The sequence below is a fragment of the Solanum tuberosum genome, unplaced genomic scaffold (assembly GCF_000226075.1).
Source record: "Solanum tuberosum cultivar DM 1-3 516 R44 unplaced genomic scaffold, SolTub_3.0 scf00034, whole genome shotgun sequence".
Lineage (NCBI taxonomy): Eukaryota > Viridiplantae > Streptophyta > Magnoliopsida > Solanales > Solanaceae > Solanum > Solanum tuberosum.
Window position 1 is genome coordinate 1,763,224 of NW_006238962.1, and position 17,883 is coordinate 1,781,106.

General features: G+C 32.4%; 2 protein-coding genes across 2 annotated transcripts in view; both read left to right on the forward strand.

The window, feature by feature from the left end:
• The window catches only part of LOC102593088 (sugar transporter ERD6-like 4), a 9,212-nt gene extending 3,854 nt beyond the window's left edge, over positions 1-5,358 (forward strand). The window contains exons 8-18 of the mRNA XM_006342521.2: positions 2,500-2,564; positions 2,647-2,739; positions 2,873-2,953; positions 3,033-3,117; positions 3,409-3,455; positions 3,614-3,676; positions 3,759-3,818; positions 3,925-3,990; positions 4,087-4,146; positions 4,328-4,442; positions 4,968-5,358. Coding sequence (XP_006342583.1) covers positions 2,500-2,564; positions 2,647-2,739; positions 2,873-2,953; positions 3,033-3,117; positions 3,409-3,455; positions 3,614-3,676; positions 3,759-3,818; positions 3,925-3,990; positions 4,087-4,146; positions 4,328-4,442; positions 4,968-5,080 — 848 coding nt within the window. The 3' untranslated portion in view covers positions 5,081-5,358. The remainder of the gene's footprint in view (positions 1-2,499; positions 2,565-2,646; positions 2,740-2,872; positions 2,954-3,032; positions 3,118-3,408; positions 3,456-3,613; positions 3,677-3,758; positions 3,819-3,924; positions 3,991-4,086; positions 4,147-4,327; positions 4,443-4,967) is intronic.
• A 7,500-nt stretch (positions 5,359-12,858) lies between these two features.
• Positions 12,859-13,522, forward strand: LOC102579825 (protein RADIALIS-like 5). Its single transcript, XM_006342651.1, has 2 exons — positions 12,859-13,068; positions 13,448-13,522. The coding sequence occupies exons 1-2, from the start codon at positions 12,859-12,861 to the stop codon at positions 13,520-13,522; spliced, it is 285 nt and encodes a 94-aa protein (XP_006342713.1).
• Positions 13,523-17,883: the final 4,361 nt, after the last annotated feature.

Sequence of the window (17,883 nt, forward strand, 5' to 3'; positions counted from 1 at the left end):
CGAATCACAGCCGGCACCCAATAATCATATCAACAACCACGTGAAATGAGTGTGCCGAAGTGATAGCGGAAAATTCAATGGTAATTGTATCCGCGCGTGGGGGCTCCATCTGCATCGCGGTGAAGCATCTGGTGGAAAGGCTTTGCGTTAACCCCAGGTTTTAGGGGTAGATGAGGCAGAAGATGCTGCGCACGGCTACAACGACCGTCACATCCTCCGCCTCATCCACCTCCAAAACCTTGGGGTTAACACCAGCCTTTCCATCAAATGCTTCACCGCGATCCACATGCACCACCCGCCCGCAGTTACAATGACCATGGCATTTTCCACTATCAGTTGCTCCACACTCATTTTAACGCGGTTGTTTCTTTGATCACTGGATGGCGGCAATGTTTCACGACTGGTGGAACTGCCACTCTCTGCGGCAGAGGATGAGCTCAAGCTGCCGCTGCTTGTGGCGGCTGATGGGTGTAAAGAAATTTCTATTGGAAATAGTTCAAAGCAAGGTATCAAAAGGAGGTAGGGAGAGTGGGATGTGGAGATGTGCAGGGTAGGGTGGAATATATAGGGCAGTTTCAAGTGTGACGTAACAGTCGCGTCATACCTAATATCATATTCATTTAATCTGGTCAAAACTACTTCTGAATTTCATTTGACTAACTCCTCTTCATTTATGATGGCCTTTTATTACTTGCAATAGAACATAAATGAGGGAGGTTTGTGACAATCAGTGACGTAGGCATGATTTTTTGCTAGCGGTGTCACTTTTTAAAATGAAAAACAATGTAACACCATATTATAAAATATAAAACACAATTCATATACACTACTATACCTTTTTCCAAAAATAAAATAAAAATCATAACTTTTTCTGGATGAGTTTTCGTTTTGAAAATGATCTCCTTTGGAATAATAGTGCTAAATATTTTTTTTATATAAACCACCAAAAGAAGAAGAAAATAAAAAAAGAAAAAACAAAGGAAGAAAGAAAGAAAAAAATCACTGAACAACTTAAGCTCCTAAGTTGTATTAAAAGATGAGGCTATCTGTATTCCAACTCACGTCCCTCACGTGGGCAATTGGTACACCTAACCAACCGAGCTGCACACACATTTGTATACAAGGGTGTCACCTTATAACATATATCTCTTTTATTTTCTGCTGTCATTTAATTGTATATACATCTTTAGTAATGTTTTCCTAAGAAGCAGTGACATGTGACACCCCTCGGACCTTAGTAGATCCACCCAGGGATGACAATGTCTTACCAAGCTCAAACAAGTTTAGTTTAGCGGATCAAGTGTCGAATTCAAGTAGTTTTTCTGTGCATCCAATACATCTATTGGTTGTGAAGTCATGCTTTAACTGAGCTTAATAAGTTAACCAAACATGCCCATTGCCCACAAGGGAAAAAAATAGAATATGCTCAAGCTTAGTTACTTATCATAAAAAAAAAAGTTTTCAATCTTGGTTTGATGGGTTAGCCAGATTTGCTACCTTGAGAGTTTAGACTCGGCTCTTGACCAGTGTTATCAAAAGAAAAAAGCAGAAAAAAGCTCTAAGGTCCATTGGGGCTTTAAGCACAAATAAAGTGTGAGCTTTAGTGAAAAAAAGGCGCAAAGGGTCATTTGGGGCTTATAATTAAGCATGAATGGCAAATATATGAACAAGGAAATCAAAGAAAGTTCACAATAAAGTGATATATCAATTGTTTAGTGGCGAAGAGGCTCATTGGCAAGGAAAAGTATGCCTTAGAACCTTGATAACGACAGCGAGGCAAAGCGCTCAACACGTTTGAAGCCTCGCTTCAGGGCTTAAGCACACCTTTGACAACACTGTTCTCGCCTCATTCTTAATTAAATCCATCTTTCTCTTTTCTGATAGTTTGGAGACAGAAAGATGAAGCACTTTCTCTTTCACAGATACTATTCATAATGCTCACATACTGTTTGGTTGGTGACTTTCTGTTTCAAATGACCTTCTATTCGCCTTTTGATATAACTAGCCATTTTAAGCAATTCTAGTGGGATAAATGCATACTATTTTCCACCATAGCATTCCCTTAGACGGGGTAACAGCTAGGATATCCTACATTAGAAACAAAAAGTACCTCTCAAGAGAGCATTCATGAGGTGGTCTCTGCTCCTACCGAAGCAATAGGAGAAGCAGAACATTGTAGCCAGTCGTCTTTGCTTGGTCGTCTAATTAGTTGTCATCCTTGCTAACTGATTTAGCATATCTCTTCCAGAAAGTTGGTTTTACTGGTTGTGTTGTGATAAAACAAAGCAATATCAAAGATATATCCAAGTGATGTTAAGCTACACTGTGGATTGATTTGAAGTGCAAACTAAACAGCCTTGAGTGTTTTAAGCCTTTTCAAATGCGAAAGATCCACAGTGCTTAGTTTCGTTGGGAATCACGTGTAGAAAATCCTCACATGGCAGAGATCTTTTTGGTGTCTGTCTTGGGCATGTTAACTAACTATCATTTATGCCGCAGGAACATTGCCCTGCCTTGCACTGATACCTGGACTATTTTTCATCCCAGAATCTCCTCGGTGGTTGGTGAGCATCATACTGTAATTTTCCATCATTCCTTGATAGTTCTAGTTGCAGAATCTCATTTTATTTTCTTTGTGAGACATAGGCCAAAATGGGTCTGACAGAAGATTTTGAAACCTCTTTGCAAGTTCTCCGAGGGTTCGATGCTGACATTTCTGTTGAAGTAAATGAAATTAAGGTAATTCAGTTACTTGAAAGACCATGAACTAACAGTATAACTGTAGCTACTGTTCCATGGGACAATTTTGTAATTGAATTTTACTGTCAGAAATATGGAATTCATTGTCCTATTAAATGTTTGTCCTGTGTAGAGGGCTGTAGCATCCACAAGCCGAAAGTCAACGATACGTTTTGCAGATCTCAAACAAAGAAGATATTGGCTGCCTCTCATGGTAAATTTGTTGTTTGGTGCTGTTTTCAGAAGATGACCATGTTTACATATGCCATTCTTTAAAACATTTCATCCCACAGATAGGCATTGGACTGCTTGTCCTACAACAACTCAGTGGAACCAATGGTGTGATCTTCTATTCCAGTAACATTTTCCTATCGGCCGGTACGTGGATAACTTAAATCGAAATGTATTTATCTGCCTTTGTAGAATGATGGAAGTACCAAAGTATTCTATCTGCAAAAGAAAGGTTGTGAAGTACGTGGTAGAAGCAACATTATGATTCTCAGTATCCGTGAAGCATCGAAACCTACTTTTAACAACTTTTCGTTGTTGTGATGAGAACCATAACCGAAACTACTGAAGAAACTTGAGATTTCTCTTCAAATCTTGTATTGATTGATATGTTTATTTCACATGATATGAGCCTATCTAATTTAGTTGTATCTTTAACAGGGATTTCTTCAAGTGATGCTGCAACTTTAGGTTTTGGTGCTATCCAGGTCCAGATTAAATTTTAGTTCTCTTGCTTTTCCCCGTTCAGCATATTATAGAAAAAGGATACACCCCCATTTGGCACTTTGTGTCAATTTGTTCTCGTCACATTCCGATCAATTTCCTTCGTAGCTAACATACAACTGAAGAAGATTGAAATTTGTAGGTGGTTGCCACTGCTGTTTCTACATGGCTGGTGGATAAAACTGGCCGTAGGCTTTTACTGATAGTAAGTTTTGGTAAAATGTAGTAACTCATATATGTAATTTTTAAACTTTTTCCTAACAAGGAACTCAAGTGCTTCATTATAGGTCTCGTCGGTTGGAATGGCTGTTAGTCTCCTTGTTGTTGCCATTGCATTCTTTATGAAGGTACTTTTAGCTCAAGTTATGTAACTTGCCTTTGAATTTTGAAAAAAATGAGGTGTTCTGGCCCTGACATGTTTCTCTTCTTTTGCGCATATTGTTATTCAAAAAGGGTTTCGTAGATGAGGATTCTACCTTCTATGGCGTTCTAGGCATGATATCAGTGGTTGGTGTTTTGGTATGTCCTCGACTTGTTGTAGACGTCTTTTTGACTCTTGGAATAACACTGCTTCTGAATGATTGATTTCCTTCTCTAACCATTTTTTCTTTTCAGTTGATGATTGTTTCATTTTCGCTTGGAATGGGGCCTATTCCGTGGCTTATAATGTCTGAGGTACTAACATCTTTATTTGTCACATTACTTACTATTACATTTTCTTGTTGGTTTTTAACTCTGGCAACGTTAAATTCAGCACGTTCCTATCTTTCCAAATCATAGAACCTATATAGTACGAGTTTTCAGAGTTCATCTCGGAAAGTAAAATTTTTGACTTATAATCCCTCTGGTATTGTAGATTCTTCCGGTTAAGATCAAAGGCCTTGCTGGAAGTGTAGCGACGTTATCCAATTGGTTCTTTTCCTGGGTAATTACAGCAACTGCACCGCTGCTATTGGCTTGGAGCAGTGGAGGTATGTCTCTTGCTCTTACAATCTATACCATGTACACCGATCCAACCCGATCATGAGTATAACATGCATTAGTATGAGCTAATTGATATTTATCAGCCTACACGCGTAAAAGATTACATATTTTGGCCCGTGTTTGCGTATCTTGTGAAAATTTTGCACCCTCCCCCTCCTACCAGCTCTACATTTTATTCAGTGGTCACGCACACCTAAGTGTCCGCTTTATTGTTTCTAGGGAAAAATGATAAATATACCATCGAACTATCGTAAATGGTATGCAGATACCCTCCATCATACTTTTGTGACATTGGTGCCTCTGCCGTCCAAAAACTAGAGCATATATACCCTTTATACTAATGAAAGGCATACATGCTCTAGTTTTTGGACGGCAGGGGCACCAATGTCCCAAAAGTATGACGGAGGGTATCTGCATACCATTTACGTTAGTTCGGGAGTATATTTGTCCTTTTTACCTTGTTTCTATAGTTGTTGATCTAACTTAACACACGTCTACGTGATCTTTACCAGGAACCTTCACTCTTTATACGCTTATGTGTGTGTTCACCGTGGCGTTTGTGACAATTTGGGTACCTGAGACAAAAGGAAAAACGCTAGAGGAAATACAGTTTTCGTTTAGATGATAGAATTCGTGTATATTTGCATTTTTCACTCCTTGTTTCCTCTTCGATCTTTCGACAATAATTCTTGCCATTCTGCAAGAGTTTCAATACCATATTAGAAGATAAAATCTATGAGATTTTTACACTTTGATTTATTCATCTTTTTTAGAAAGAGAGAATCATACATGTAAACAAGTGGTATTTGATTCTTTGGTACACTATTATTCAGAATAATCTGTTGTTGTAACGGTAATATATATACTCCACATTTATTGGACAATTTGAGGGATCATGTGATATTTTTGCTTTTTGTTGACGGAGGGTATCTACATACCATTTACGATAGTTCGGGGCTATATTTATCCTTTTTCCCTTAAAAAATTTAGAATTGATATAAAATCTTGAAATTCCTATAGCTTATGCATATTGCAGAGAATGTGATTATTGTCACCTACATTATATATGCAAGTACTCTTGTAAAATAACATTGACCATATTAGAAAATGTTTTCTTTTATAAATAATATTTTGTATAATTATATTATATTATTTACTTAATATTTAAATGAGAGATCAATATAATTAATTAATTAATTACCTAATAAACACAAAATATCTCAAAAATGATGTTAATTTCAGACAAATTTCCAATCTAGACTACTAATTTTATGTTTTAAAATCTATTTTTTATCCATTCTCAATAGATTTTTCAAAACAAAACATTAATATTATATATTTTAAAAATCTATAAAAAAAACCAAGTTTTAAATTCACATATCACATTGCGAGTTCACACTAAATATGCACAAAAGAAAATCTTAGATCCGTCTCTAGTTCATTGTGAGTTCACACTATACATGCACAAAAGGAAATTATAAATTCATTTTTTGTTCACTTTGCGTTCATACTATACATGCACAAAAGAAAATCTTAAAATCGCCTCATGTCCACCATGAGTTCACACTATACATGCGCAAAATGAATTCCTAAATTTCACCTCTTGTCCATTTTTGAATTCACACTATACATGCACAAAAAGAAATTTTATATTCACCTCTTATCTATCCTGAGAGTTCACACTATACACGCTAAATTCTTTTTTAAAATTCCCCTTTTGTCCACAATACGAGTTCACACTTCACACTATACCTGCACAAAAAGAAATAAGTATATATTTTTACATGGAACTTTTCAGAAACATGCAAAAAAACAATGTAGAAAGTAAAGCTAGGCATTATCATGTTTTCAATTTTTCTTTTTCCCTAAAAAAAAGGAAGAAAAATTGGGCAATTTTTTTTTCGTGAATGCAAAATAATAATACAAAAATGCTTTTTACGTTTTAGTCAGTAGAAACTGATATTATCATTTGCTTTAATTTTCCCTTTAGACCCACTGGAATATACATGTCTCGGTTTTTGTAAAGATATGGCACCTGACCTAACTTAACCTCAAAAACTATCTCAAAGGGAGAGGATTGACCAAACCTTATAAGGAGTTCACCATCTCATTAATTAACCATAAATGTGAGACTTTTGTCATTCTTTAATATCCCACCTCACACTCAGTGTTTAGCATCTGATGCGTGGGTAATTTTGATTTTGGGGGTCTCCAACATTGGGTGAGATGGGCCCTGCTCTGATATCAGGTAAAGATATGACAACTATAACTTGGACAATCCTCCTCTCATGAGCTAGCTTTTGGGGTGTGAGTTAGGCCCAATACCTAATTTTACATGGTATCAGAGCTAAGTCCATCTCCGTTTGGACTCCCGGTTCACGCTTCAGTTGGGTTTGGGCGTGAATGGGGGTGTTAGAGTGGATAAAAGTCTCACATTGGTTGGAGAATAAACTGGTGGTCTCCTTATATGGATTTGAACAATCCTCCCCTCATGAGCTAGCTTTTCGTGTGAGTTAGGCCCAAGACCTTATTTGACAGTTTTAAAAATTATATTTGGTAGAAAATACTTTATTCCAATTTAAAATACTTTAAAAAAATTAAATTTTTATCCTCATACATATATCTTTAAAAGAAAGGTTAATTCGATTGGAACTATTAATGTTATTGTCTTGCAACTTAAATTTCTCCCCACCACTAAATATATATCTTAAAAAGAAACGTTTGTGCCTAAGAAATCTTTCAATCTGGACTATTGATAAGTGATAATGTATCTTAAAACTTAATTTCTTACCCGAACAACTTTGACAAAATTCAATATTTTAAGATCTAACTTTCTATCAGGGGCGGCTCAACGCAATCGGAGGCCTAAAGCGAAATTTCAACTAGAGGCCTAAAATCTAAATAAATTTCATATGCATTAAAAAAAAACTTACATTTTTAAATGCAAAGTATACTTAATATTTTTTTTATAAATGATTTATTCGATTTCTTTTACAATTATTAGCTTTAGATAAGATTTTATCAATTCAACGTTGAAAAACATTTCTTACTCGGGCAATTATTATATAAATTGTTAACATAGAATTTGATTCAAGAAGTTGATAATTTTATATACCCCACATTTTATTATGCTTGTTGTAATGCTTGAAAATCTAAGAAGAAATAGAAAAAGAATTTACAATTCACTCAACACTTTTCGACTATTGATTTATATTTTTGATAGAATATTACTCTAACTTATCAAAAATTTAAAGAAGAGAGTGTAAAAGGAGTTAAAAGAATAAAATAATGTGAATATTAATGTAGTGAGTGTAAGAAAATAAAACAATTTTTCTTGATTTCTTCTATTTAAATGGGATTAAAGAAAATAAAATATATATATTATCATAAATAATCAATCTTTTCTATAAAAATTTAACACATAATTTATTATTGGTAAAAAATTGAGGCCCCCTAAAATTGGGGGCCTAAGGCCAATGCCTTGTTCAAATAAGCATAGAGCCGGCCCTGCGTAAATACAAAAATTAAGTGCATTGATGATAACACAAAAATTAAGTACATTGATGATAACTTTTAACTCCAGGTACTGCAAGAGGATGTGGTTGGCAGAAACTTGGATATATTATTTTACGCGATGTATCGAGACATATACGATGTATCAGGATGTTGAGTGATGTATCCAAACTGAGACGCTATGTAATGGGACATTGAGTGATGTATTTGAAATCAGGACGCGATGTATCGGGATTCGGATTCCACCAAATGAGATTTTTGTAATTTAAAAAAAAATAGCAATAGAATGTAATTAGCTCTTTAACACTTTAAAATTTATGTAAAATTCCCAACAAATTAATTCGATCCTAAAACAAGTATCGTCAACTAATATTGTGCAAGTGAATATATTAAGAAATTAAAATTGATACAAAATCTTGAAATTCTTGTAGCTTAGGGATATATATCACAAGATGATTTACAATATATAAGTAGGCTAACCAGGCACTCTCGTAAAATAACTTTAATGGAAAATGCTTCCTTTCATAAGGAAAAACAAAACATCTTGCATAATCATATAATATTGTTTACTACATAATATTCAAATGAGAGATTAAATTTAATTAATTAATTACCTAACAATTACATATATAAAATATCTCTAAAAGGGAGATTAATATTGGACATAATCATTCTTGATTATGTATTTTCAGTAACGTAATAAAAAAATTGATAAAGAATGTTCAAGCCATAAGTAAATTTATTTTGGAAAATGGATGCACCACAAATTTTAAAATCAAACTACGCAATATTTGTAATTGACTTTTTTTTTAATGGATATATGCAACAAAACTTTACAAATCAAAATGCGTAATATTTAGATTTAATGAGTTTATATTTAATTTAATATGCCGAGAACGGATGGAGCAAAAAAAAAGTAAATAAGAAAAACAAAAAGAAAAAAGAGGGTTTAACATAAAAAGAAATCACTTTTAAGTTTTAAGCTTTTATCGGTCTCTAGATGGTAACAATAGCAGTGAGACATGAAGAACAGAGAGCAGAATCACGAATTAAGGATTATTTCAAGGAAAAACTACCTAATTACACAAATATTCTTACCATATTTACTAGTTCTCTCTATAATTTGAAATAATTACATATTGTCTCACTAATTAATAATTTCATATTATATTTCAAGTCAGATACACCTAGATGTACGGGTATCAAATAGGCGGGTTGTATTGAAATTGAAGATATTAAAATGGTTTGAAATCGAGATTGGGTTGGGTTATGACCCGCCCAAGTTTACTTTGGGCTCAAATGGGCTAAAAATCGGGTTGGGTCATGACCCGCTTAATCTCAATAATTTTAACATATTGCAATTTAACTTTTATAGCCACACTTCGAATTTCAACTCAAGAAAATAAAATAAAAAGTTACATATTGATAGATAAATTCCAGAAGTTATAAAGCAGATAGTAATTCATATCTTCAATATAGGAACATACATTACATCAATGCAAATAAAGAGTCTTAAAACGGATTGAAATTGGAGATTAAGTTGGCTCAATTGAAAATTCTTTTAAAATGGGCCAAGGCTTAAATGAGTTGAGTTTGAATCCAATTCAAATTATCTTCAGCATAACCCATAAAATATTGGGCGGATTGGACAAGTTATCTATACTTGGGCTCATTTTTGACACCTCTACCTAGATATATGTATTTTTACTATTAGATACACTGAAAAAGGGAGAGAGGTGAGTGAGTTAAGGGAGCCAATGAGATAATATATGTATCCCAAATACAGATACATGTATATGTGATACTAGATATATTTTGAAGTACAAATATATAGGGAAAAAGGAGAGCGAGAGAGAAAGAGAGACGAGATAAGAGAGAGGCGAATGAAAGAGTCAGATACATGCGAACTCACTTGGATACAGTGTATCTGAAACAAATTACACTTAATTTTGACCCCATGTATCTGAGATACATTTATGCGGATGCGCCATATACATGTATTCGAAGTCCAAATTCTCATAAGATCGTAATATTGAAAACTCACATGAAGAGAAGTATCAACTATTGAGAATCAAACTTGTGCACATGTAGGCTTTTCTTGGACACCGCTACCATTAAGCTATCCCATCAAGTTGTTGCAAAGGTGTGCAAAACTTCAAATATAATCTATCAAGTAGCGTTTTACTTATATACACGATATAATTTTCCGATAAAAAGTATTCGTCTGATCGTCCTCAGATCATTCTAGCTCTGCCCCTATGTATTTTACCTACACTTAATATGTATCTATAAAACAAAATGTTGATAATGGAGAAATTTGAGACTACTAAGGAAGTCGATAGACTCTTTCATTAAGTATGAGAAAAAGGGCTAATCAGTCGGACATATGTCCTACACTGTGACAAAGGAAAGCAAGATCTTACCTGTTTAAGGCATGTTTGGACATACAATTCTCGCGAAAGATCAAGTTGGTGAGACTACTTTTCTCAACTCCATCAGCTATTGATTATGACCCAATGAAAAAAAGGTTGAATTCATATTAATTTGAGCACAAAAGAACATACTCTCGAGGGATTGATGAGGGTAACTGAAAAGGGGATCCACTTTATTTTTATTTCATAGTAAGAAAGGTCTTGATTTGGTATGAGATTAGAGAAAACTTGCTCGCAAAATATATATCTCAAAAAGATATGCTAATTATACGTGATAAATCTTTAAATCTAGACTACTGATTACGTGTCTTAAAATTTGAATGTCTTACATGCATTTAAAATGTATATCTAAGAGAGATGTTGATTTTATGCATTAAAACTTAAACTTTTTACCCATACTAAACATCAACAATAATAACATATTAGTGTAATCTACAAGTAAGATGTGCAGAGGGTAGTGTACATAGACTTTACCCTTACCTTGAAAGGGATGTTGATTCTGATAGGCCCTTAGTTCAAGAAAATAAATGGGGTGAAGAGCCAAGACAAAATACTAAACAAGGCATAATAAAACATTTTGAAAAAGGAACAGTAATTACAATAAAATAATTTGATAATCAAAGTACAAATAATAATAAATAATAACAAAATAGAAAAATAAGAAACTACAAGATTAATACTACGACTAGTATGGAAGACAAGTGAGACAACAATGAACTACCTAATAACCTTTTATCCTAATTTGTATCCACTAAAATCTTGTATCTAAGGTCATGTCCTTGATAAGTTGAAGTTGCACCATGTCCTATCTAATCACCTTCAGTCAATACTTCCTTGGCCTACATCTATCTCTCCTGAAATCATTTATAGTCAACCTTTCACGCCTCTACAGGAGAATTTGTGCATCTCCTTTTCACATTTCTGAACCATCTCAGCCTCACGTCTTGTATTTTATCCTTCGTCGAGGCCACACTCATCTTGTCCCAAATATCTTACAATTTTAATTTTATCTCTTCTAGTATTCCCACATATCTCTCTCAATATCCTTATTTCCTCAACTTTAATTTTCTAGACGTAAGAGTTCTTGACTGACCAACACTTCTCTTCATACAACATATCAGTCTAAATGAACCATTCAGGCTTCAAGGTTCGTCTCCATAACCTTAGCTTAGCTTTAACTCTACCACGAGTCTTGTAGTTAAAACTATGTCATCTGCAAATAAAATATACTATGGTCATCTTTGATTTTTTGCGTCAAAACATCCATCACCAAGGTAAATTAAAATGGGCTAAGATCTGATCCATAGTGCAAACCCGTCATAATATAATTGGTTAGTGCTCTGAGTCTTCTTCCACTATTCTTACTTGGCTCTTGTCTACACTGTAGATGTCCTTAATCTCCATAATGTACGCCAGGTACGCCTCTAGCCTCCAAACACTTTCATAGAATCTTTTTCAGGACTTTGTTGTATATCTTTTCTAGCCTGATGAACATCATGTATAAGTCCCCTTCCTATACTGTTCCATCAGTTTCCTAACAAGATGGAAGACTTCTATAGTTGAATGTCTTAGCACAAATCCTAATTAGTTCTAAAAAATAATCTTCATCATTACCTTCATCTCCTTCACCCTCTCTCAAACCTTCGTATTATGGCATAGCAACTTCATATCCTATAGTTGTTGCATTTCTGACTGCTACTATACTATTGTTCTTGTACAACAGAATGATTGTACACCACCTTTGTTCTTTGGGCGTTTTTATCGTCTTAAAAAGGACACTAAATAATCCAGTTAGCCAGTCTGTACCTATCGTGCCTACGCTCTTCCATATATAAATCCATCGGGATCACATCTAACCCGATCGCTCTTCCCTTATGCTTCATTTGAATCACACTCTTAACCTCCTTAACCTTTATACACCTCCAATACCTATATCAGATATATATATATATCTCAAAAGAGACGGTAAAATGAGATAAATTTCCCGATGTAGACTATCGATTCTAATTCTTAAAATTTAAATTTCTTACTCATAATCAATATCTCTCTCTAATAGAGCCGTTAATATCAGACAATTTTTTAAATTTGAACTATTGATTCTGAGTTTTAAAACTTAAATTTTCTTATCCACGATCAATATATATCTCTAGAAGAGATATTTGTCAGTATATCTAATAGAGCCGTTAATATTAGACAAATTTTCTAATTTGAACTACTGATTCTAGGTTTAAAAACTTAAATTTTCTTATCAATAAATATCTCTAAAAGAGATTTTCTAATTAATTATGAGAAGAAATAAAAAGTAACAAAGCATCACAAAAAAAGGAGCATATTTTCAGGCCACCATATTTCCCAATTGTTATATATAGGGTGTCATAGTTAACCTTTTATTAACCAAAAATCAACTCTCTACACTTCTTGTTTATCATCTCAAGTTTTCTTTGATTTCCTTGTAGAAATGGCAACCAATTCTACATGGACTAGGGAGGAAGACAAAATGTTTGAGAATGCATTGGCCATTTTTGACAAGGACACACAAGATAGATGGAGTAATGTAGCTAAGGCCACAGGCAAAACTGAAGAAGAGGTAAAACTACATTACCAAAAACTTGTAGAAGATATCGAAAACATCGAGGCTGATCTAGTTCCCTTGCCTAAATATAATGAGGTAAGTGTTGGTCATGACAACAAAGCAAGGACGACGAATAAAGGTAAAATACCCTAACTATTAATCGTTACATTCTTCTATCTGAATTATCATCACCTAGCTAGTTAAGTAGATGATAATAGTTCATATAGGAAAAAAAAAAGCAATGGCTAGTTGGTCTTGTAAGCTTCGAGATGATGATATTTCAAATAGCAAAATTAATGATATAAATGAGGTGTGAAACTTGCAAAAAAAAAAAAAAAAAAAAAAGATCAATTGTGTTTTTTTCTTTTACAGTTTTATTAACTCTAAATTATTTAAATCTAAAACTATATATTGTGTGTTATCTTTTCTCTCATTTAATTTATTTTAATTAATGAACTTGTTATTTTATTGACAGAGTGAAGTCTCTAAAGCTCAATTATTAGAAGCAATAAATGGCAATGAAGATGGAGAAAAAGATATTGCTAATTAAATTGTCTTTCTTTTCTATACCATTATTTTCATTTAATTTTTTCAATGTCTTTTTTTTTATATAATAAGCAAATTTATGTACTATGTTTCGGAAAGGTGACTCAAAAACATCTTTTATATTCGAATAAATGATATCTTTATGAATTATCGTACAAATTCGTGTGCATTATATTACTTATAATTAAGCAGATAAAATATTCTTAGTAACGAAATTCTGAGTTCATTCCTTAAATGGTTACTCAATTATTATAAATTATACAATAAAGAAAATTTTGGTCAAAAAACTTGTGGTCCCCCAAATAGCTATTTTCATCCCCCTACCCCCCCCGTCACCCCTACCCCCTAAATTTTCATTCAATCCATAACTTCAATAAACTACACTTTGATTCTACCTCTACACTATAAATACCCCTCCACCCCCTTTGATATTTCTCACAAATTCATGTACTCCCTCATCTCCTTCTCTCTCAAATATATAATATATATGTATATGTATATATATTCTCTTCTACCATAATCTCTCTAACCCTCTTTATTTTTATTAATGTTGGTGCTATCAAGTTTGGTGAATTTTTTTGGAGTAAGTTTCAAATTTCAACATTAATTTTTTACTTTTGGTTATAATTATATGCTTTTACGTAGAAGTTTGGTATATTTATTTCATTTCTTAATTTATTTTATCCAGTATTTAATTTTCTTTTATTATTTGGTTTTATTATTTTTCATATTTTATTTAATTTTAATATGGATTTTGGTATAAAAATAAAAATAAAAATTGGCATGAATGTCCCTAAAGTGGTGAGCTTTTTCTAGAAAAAAAGAGAGTAAAGGTTTTGGTTCTAATGAGGTGTTAGTTTTTTTAAATTAATTTTTAGAGTTAGATTTAATTAATATGAATGATTTTACTTATGTTGATGAAACTTATTTCTCTCGTTCGTTGATATTAGTTCGGATACTCAACTAGATCAGGAAACCTTACAAAGATATTGTGGTAATTTTGAGAAAAAAAATAAAGGAATGAGTAGAATTAAAAGAAGAAAAACTAGATTATACACCTACTAGTTCGGTTATCGAAGCTCCTACTCAAACTCACCCTTAGTCTGGAGCTAACCTTCCCTACAAGGGGTAAGGCAGAATGTGTGCATTCTAAATTTTTTGTTGTGTGACAATTTATGATTCAATTCGAAGAAAAAACTAATAATTATGAATCTTAAAATTTAAATTTCTTATCCGCATTTAATATATATCTTTAAAAAGGACATTAAATCCATATAAATTTTTCGATCTAGTCTAATAATCTCTTTTTTCCACTCTCTCCTTTGTATCATTTTAATTATAATGTTCATTAGTTTTGTAATAATGGCATTCGATTCAACATGGACTAGAGAGGAAGACAAAACGTTTGAGAATGCACTGACCATTTTTGACAAGAACACATCATATAAATGATGTAATGTGACTAAGGCCACTGACAAAACTGAGAAAGAAGTGAAATTACACTAAAAAAACTTGTGGAATACAAAAAAAAAATGAGGCAAGGAAATTAGATCAGGCGCAATATTTTTTACGTCTTCCACAAGTTTTTGGTAGTGTAATTTCACCTCTTCCTCAGTCTTGTGACTCTTGTCAGTGGCCTTAGCCACGTTACACCATCTATTTGGTGTCATAAATTGTCAATGTCATTTCAAATTTCTTGTTTTGCTCGCGAGTCCATGTTGAATTGGATGTCATTTATGCAAATACAAAGAACATTATTAAATGATAAAAGGTGGTGCAAAAAATAAAAGGTTAACATTGATTCTCTATATATAGCTTGAGAAATATGGTTGCTTCATTACGTTTTATTTCTTCTTCCAATTATTAATAATTAATATATTAATTGCTTAATATAACGAATCGTATACCTCACATGAAAGGTAGAGGAGCGACTTCAGAAACAGACATCTAACAACTCAACAAGGAACAACCCTTTGAATATGCGATTACAAACTATAACAATTAAGTTGTTTTTCGAAATATATTCTGTTTAACAATATTTTGATATAGTAATTCAAAATAAATTAGGCCCTAAAGCGTGCAAGTATCATCAACCAATATTGTTCAAGTGCGTGTATTCTTGTAATTCTTCTAACTTATGCATATCGCAAATAATGCGATAGATTATTACCTACATTATATAAGTTGGTAATTAATCTTGTAAAATATCTTTTGATCCTATTGGAAAATGTTCTTCCGCAAGGAAAAGTGAAAACCCAAAAATATTTTGCATAATTACATAATATTATTTACTTAATATTCAAATGAGAGATCAATATAGTTAATTAATTACCTAATAAACACATAAACTATTTCAAAATATCAGACAACTTTTCCATCTAGGCTATTTATTTTATGTCTTAAAATTTAATTGTTTTACCCGCCCTCATGAATATATATATATATGTCAAAAAGAAGCGTTAATATCAAATAATTTTTTCAAAAATTCTATAAAAGCCTATGTTGAATCCACACTCACCATACTGTGACTTCACACTATACACGTATAAAAGAAAATTTTAGATTTGCCTCTTTTCCATATTGTGAGTTCACATTATATATACACACATAAAAGAAAAGAAAATCATAACTTCTTTTCTGATCTATGCTATGAGTTCACACTATACACACCCAAAAAATAAATATGTAATGATAAAAATAGTCCGGTGTTGAACCAAAAGCCAATTGAAATTGGTTTGTAACTTTGCTAAAACATGCAAAAGAAGTGTGGTAAGTAGAGCTAGGCATTATCACGTTTTTAATTTTATTTTTTTTTATAAAAAAAAATAAAAATTGGGACAAATTATTTTCGTGAATGTAAAAATAATTATTACAAAAATGTTTTTTACATTTAAACAGCAGAAACTAATATTACCATTTGTTATGACTAGTTTTGTTTAATTATTTATTTTGATAGGATTTATGTATACATGTAATATTTACCCACCTCATTCAGTGTGATATCTAGGATGTATAATTAATAGATAACAAATTATGGTATTATCAATACAAAGATTATTATACGCGGATATACATGGCTAAAGACATAACAATCCTGATACACCAAATCAAACAGAGAATAAGAAAATAATGTCAGCATAATTAATCTCAATATAACAAATTCAACATTACTAATCTCAATATTTTTAATACACTCTATTTAATATTGTTCTCCCGTTCTTATACGCTCTATCAAACGACTACATTAATGTAATGGGTTTGGAGCGAGTTGGGCTTTCTTTTTTGGTTTCGGGGTTATTTAAGTTCACATGGGATTCTATAAGTTTTAAATTAGGAGTTGGGTGTAGAAAAAATTACCAAAATTCCACTAGTGTAAGATTTGATTACTTAAATACACATTAGTTTGCAATATTACGAATCTTGTCAGATTTTGGTGCGTCTAGATACATCCAGATATATGTATCTCGGGATACATAAGGTCAAAAGTAGGTGTAATTTATTCTAGATACATTGTATCCAAATGGATTCACATGTATCTGGATACATAGACAAATCTAATTGACCTTAGCTTCCACTCATCTCTTTTGCCACTCTCCTATGTATATGGTATCCCGGATACAAGCGAGTTACATGTATTTGTATGTATCTTGTGCGCATATATCTGGGATATGTAGACAAATCTCGCTCGCCTCTCTCCCTATTTCAGTGTATCTGATAGCAAAAAACATGTGTCTAGGTATAACTGACTTGAAATCTTATATGAAATTATTAATTAGTGATATAAAATGTAATTATTTCAAATTATAGGAAGAAATAGTAAATATAATAGGAATAATTGTGTAATTAGGTAGTTTCTCCAATAATTTATAGAGTGGTTTACCTACATTGAAAGTAATTTTCTAAGACAAAATAGAAAGAAAATTTTTATTACATAATTTCTAATAGTTGAATAATTATTCTGACTTTATAGTAAATAAGATAACACAGATGAATATAAAGAAAATTCATTAATTTGGATAGAAAAGATGTTTTTGAGTCACCTTTATACAATATCCATTGAAAATTTAAATGAAATGGAACTAAAAGAAAGACATTTTCAGTCAACATCCTTCTCTTCATTTCTTGCTTCTAATTCAGCCTGCCAATACAATAACAAGTTCATTAATCCAAACAAATGAGAAAAAAAATGTCAAAAACTATGTTATATATGATTAATTATTCATGACTTTTATTGGATTATCAATTATAAATACCAATAATTTGAGAAGTATTAATTTTACCTTTACTCATCATGCTCACGATTGTTGTTATGATCACCACTTACTTCTTCATCTCTAGGCAAAGAAATTGGAGCAGACTCAATTT

Coding starts and splice junctions, on each gene's coding strand:
- LOC102579825 (XM_006342651.1), top strand. CDS start 12,859: ATGGCAACCAATTCTACATGGACTAGGGAGGAAGACAAAATGTTTGAG. Junction 13,069..13,447: donor CCTTGCCTAAATATAATGAG/GTAAGTGTTGGT, acceptor TTTTATTGACAG/AGTGAAGTCTCTAAAGCTCA.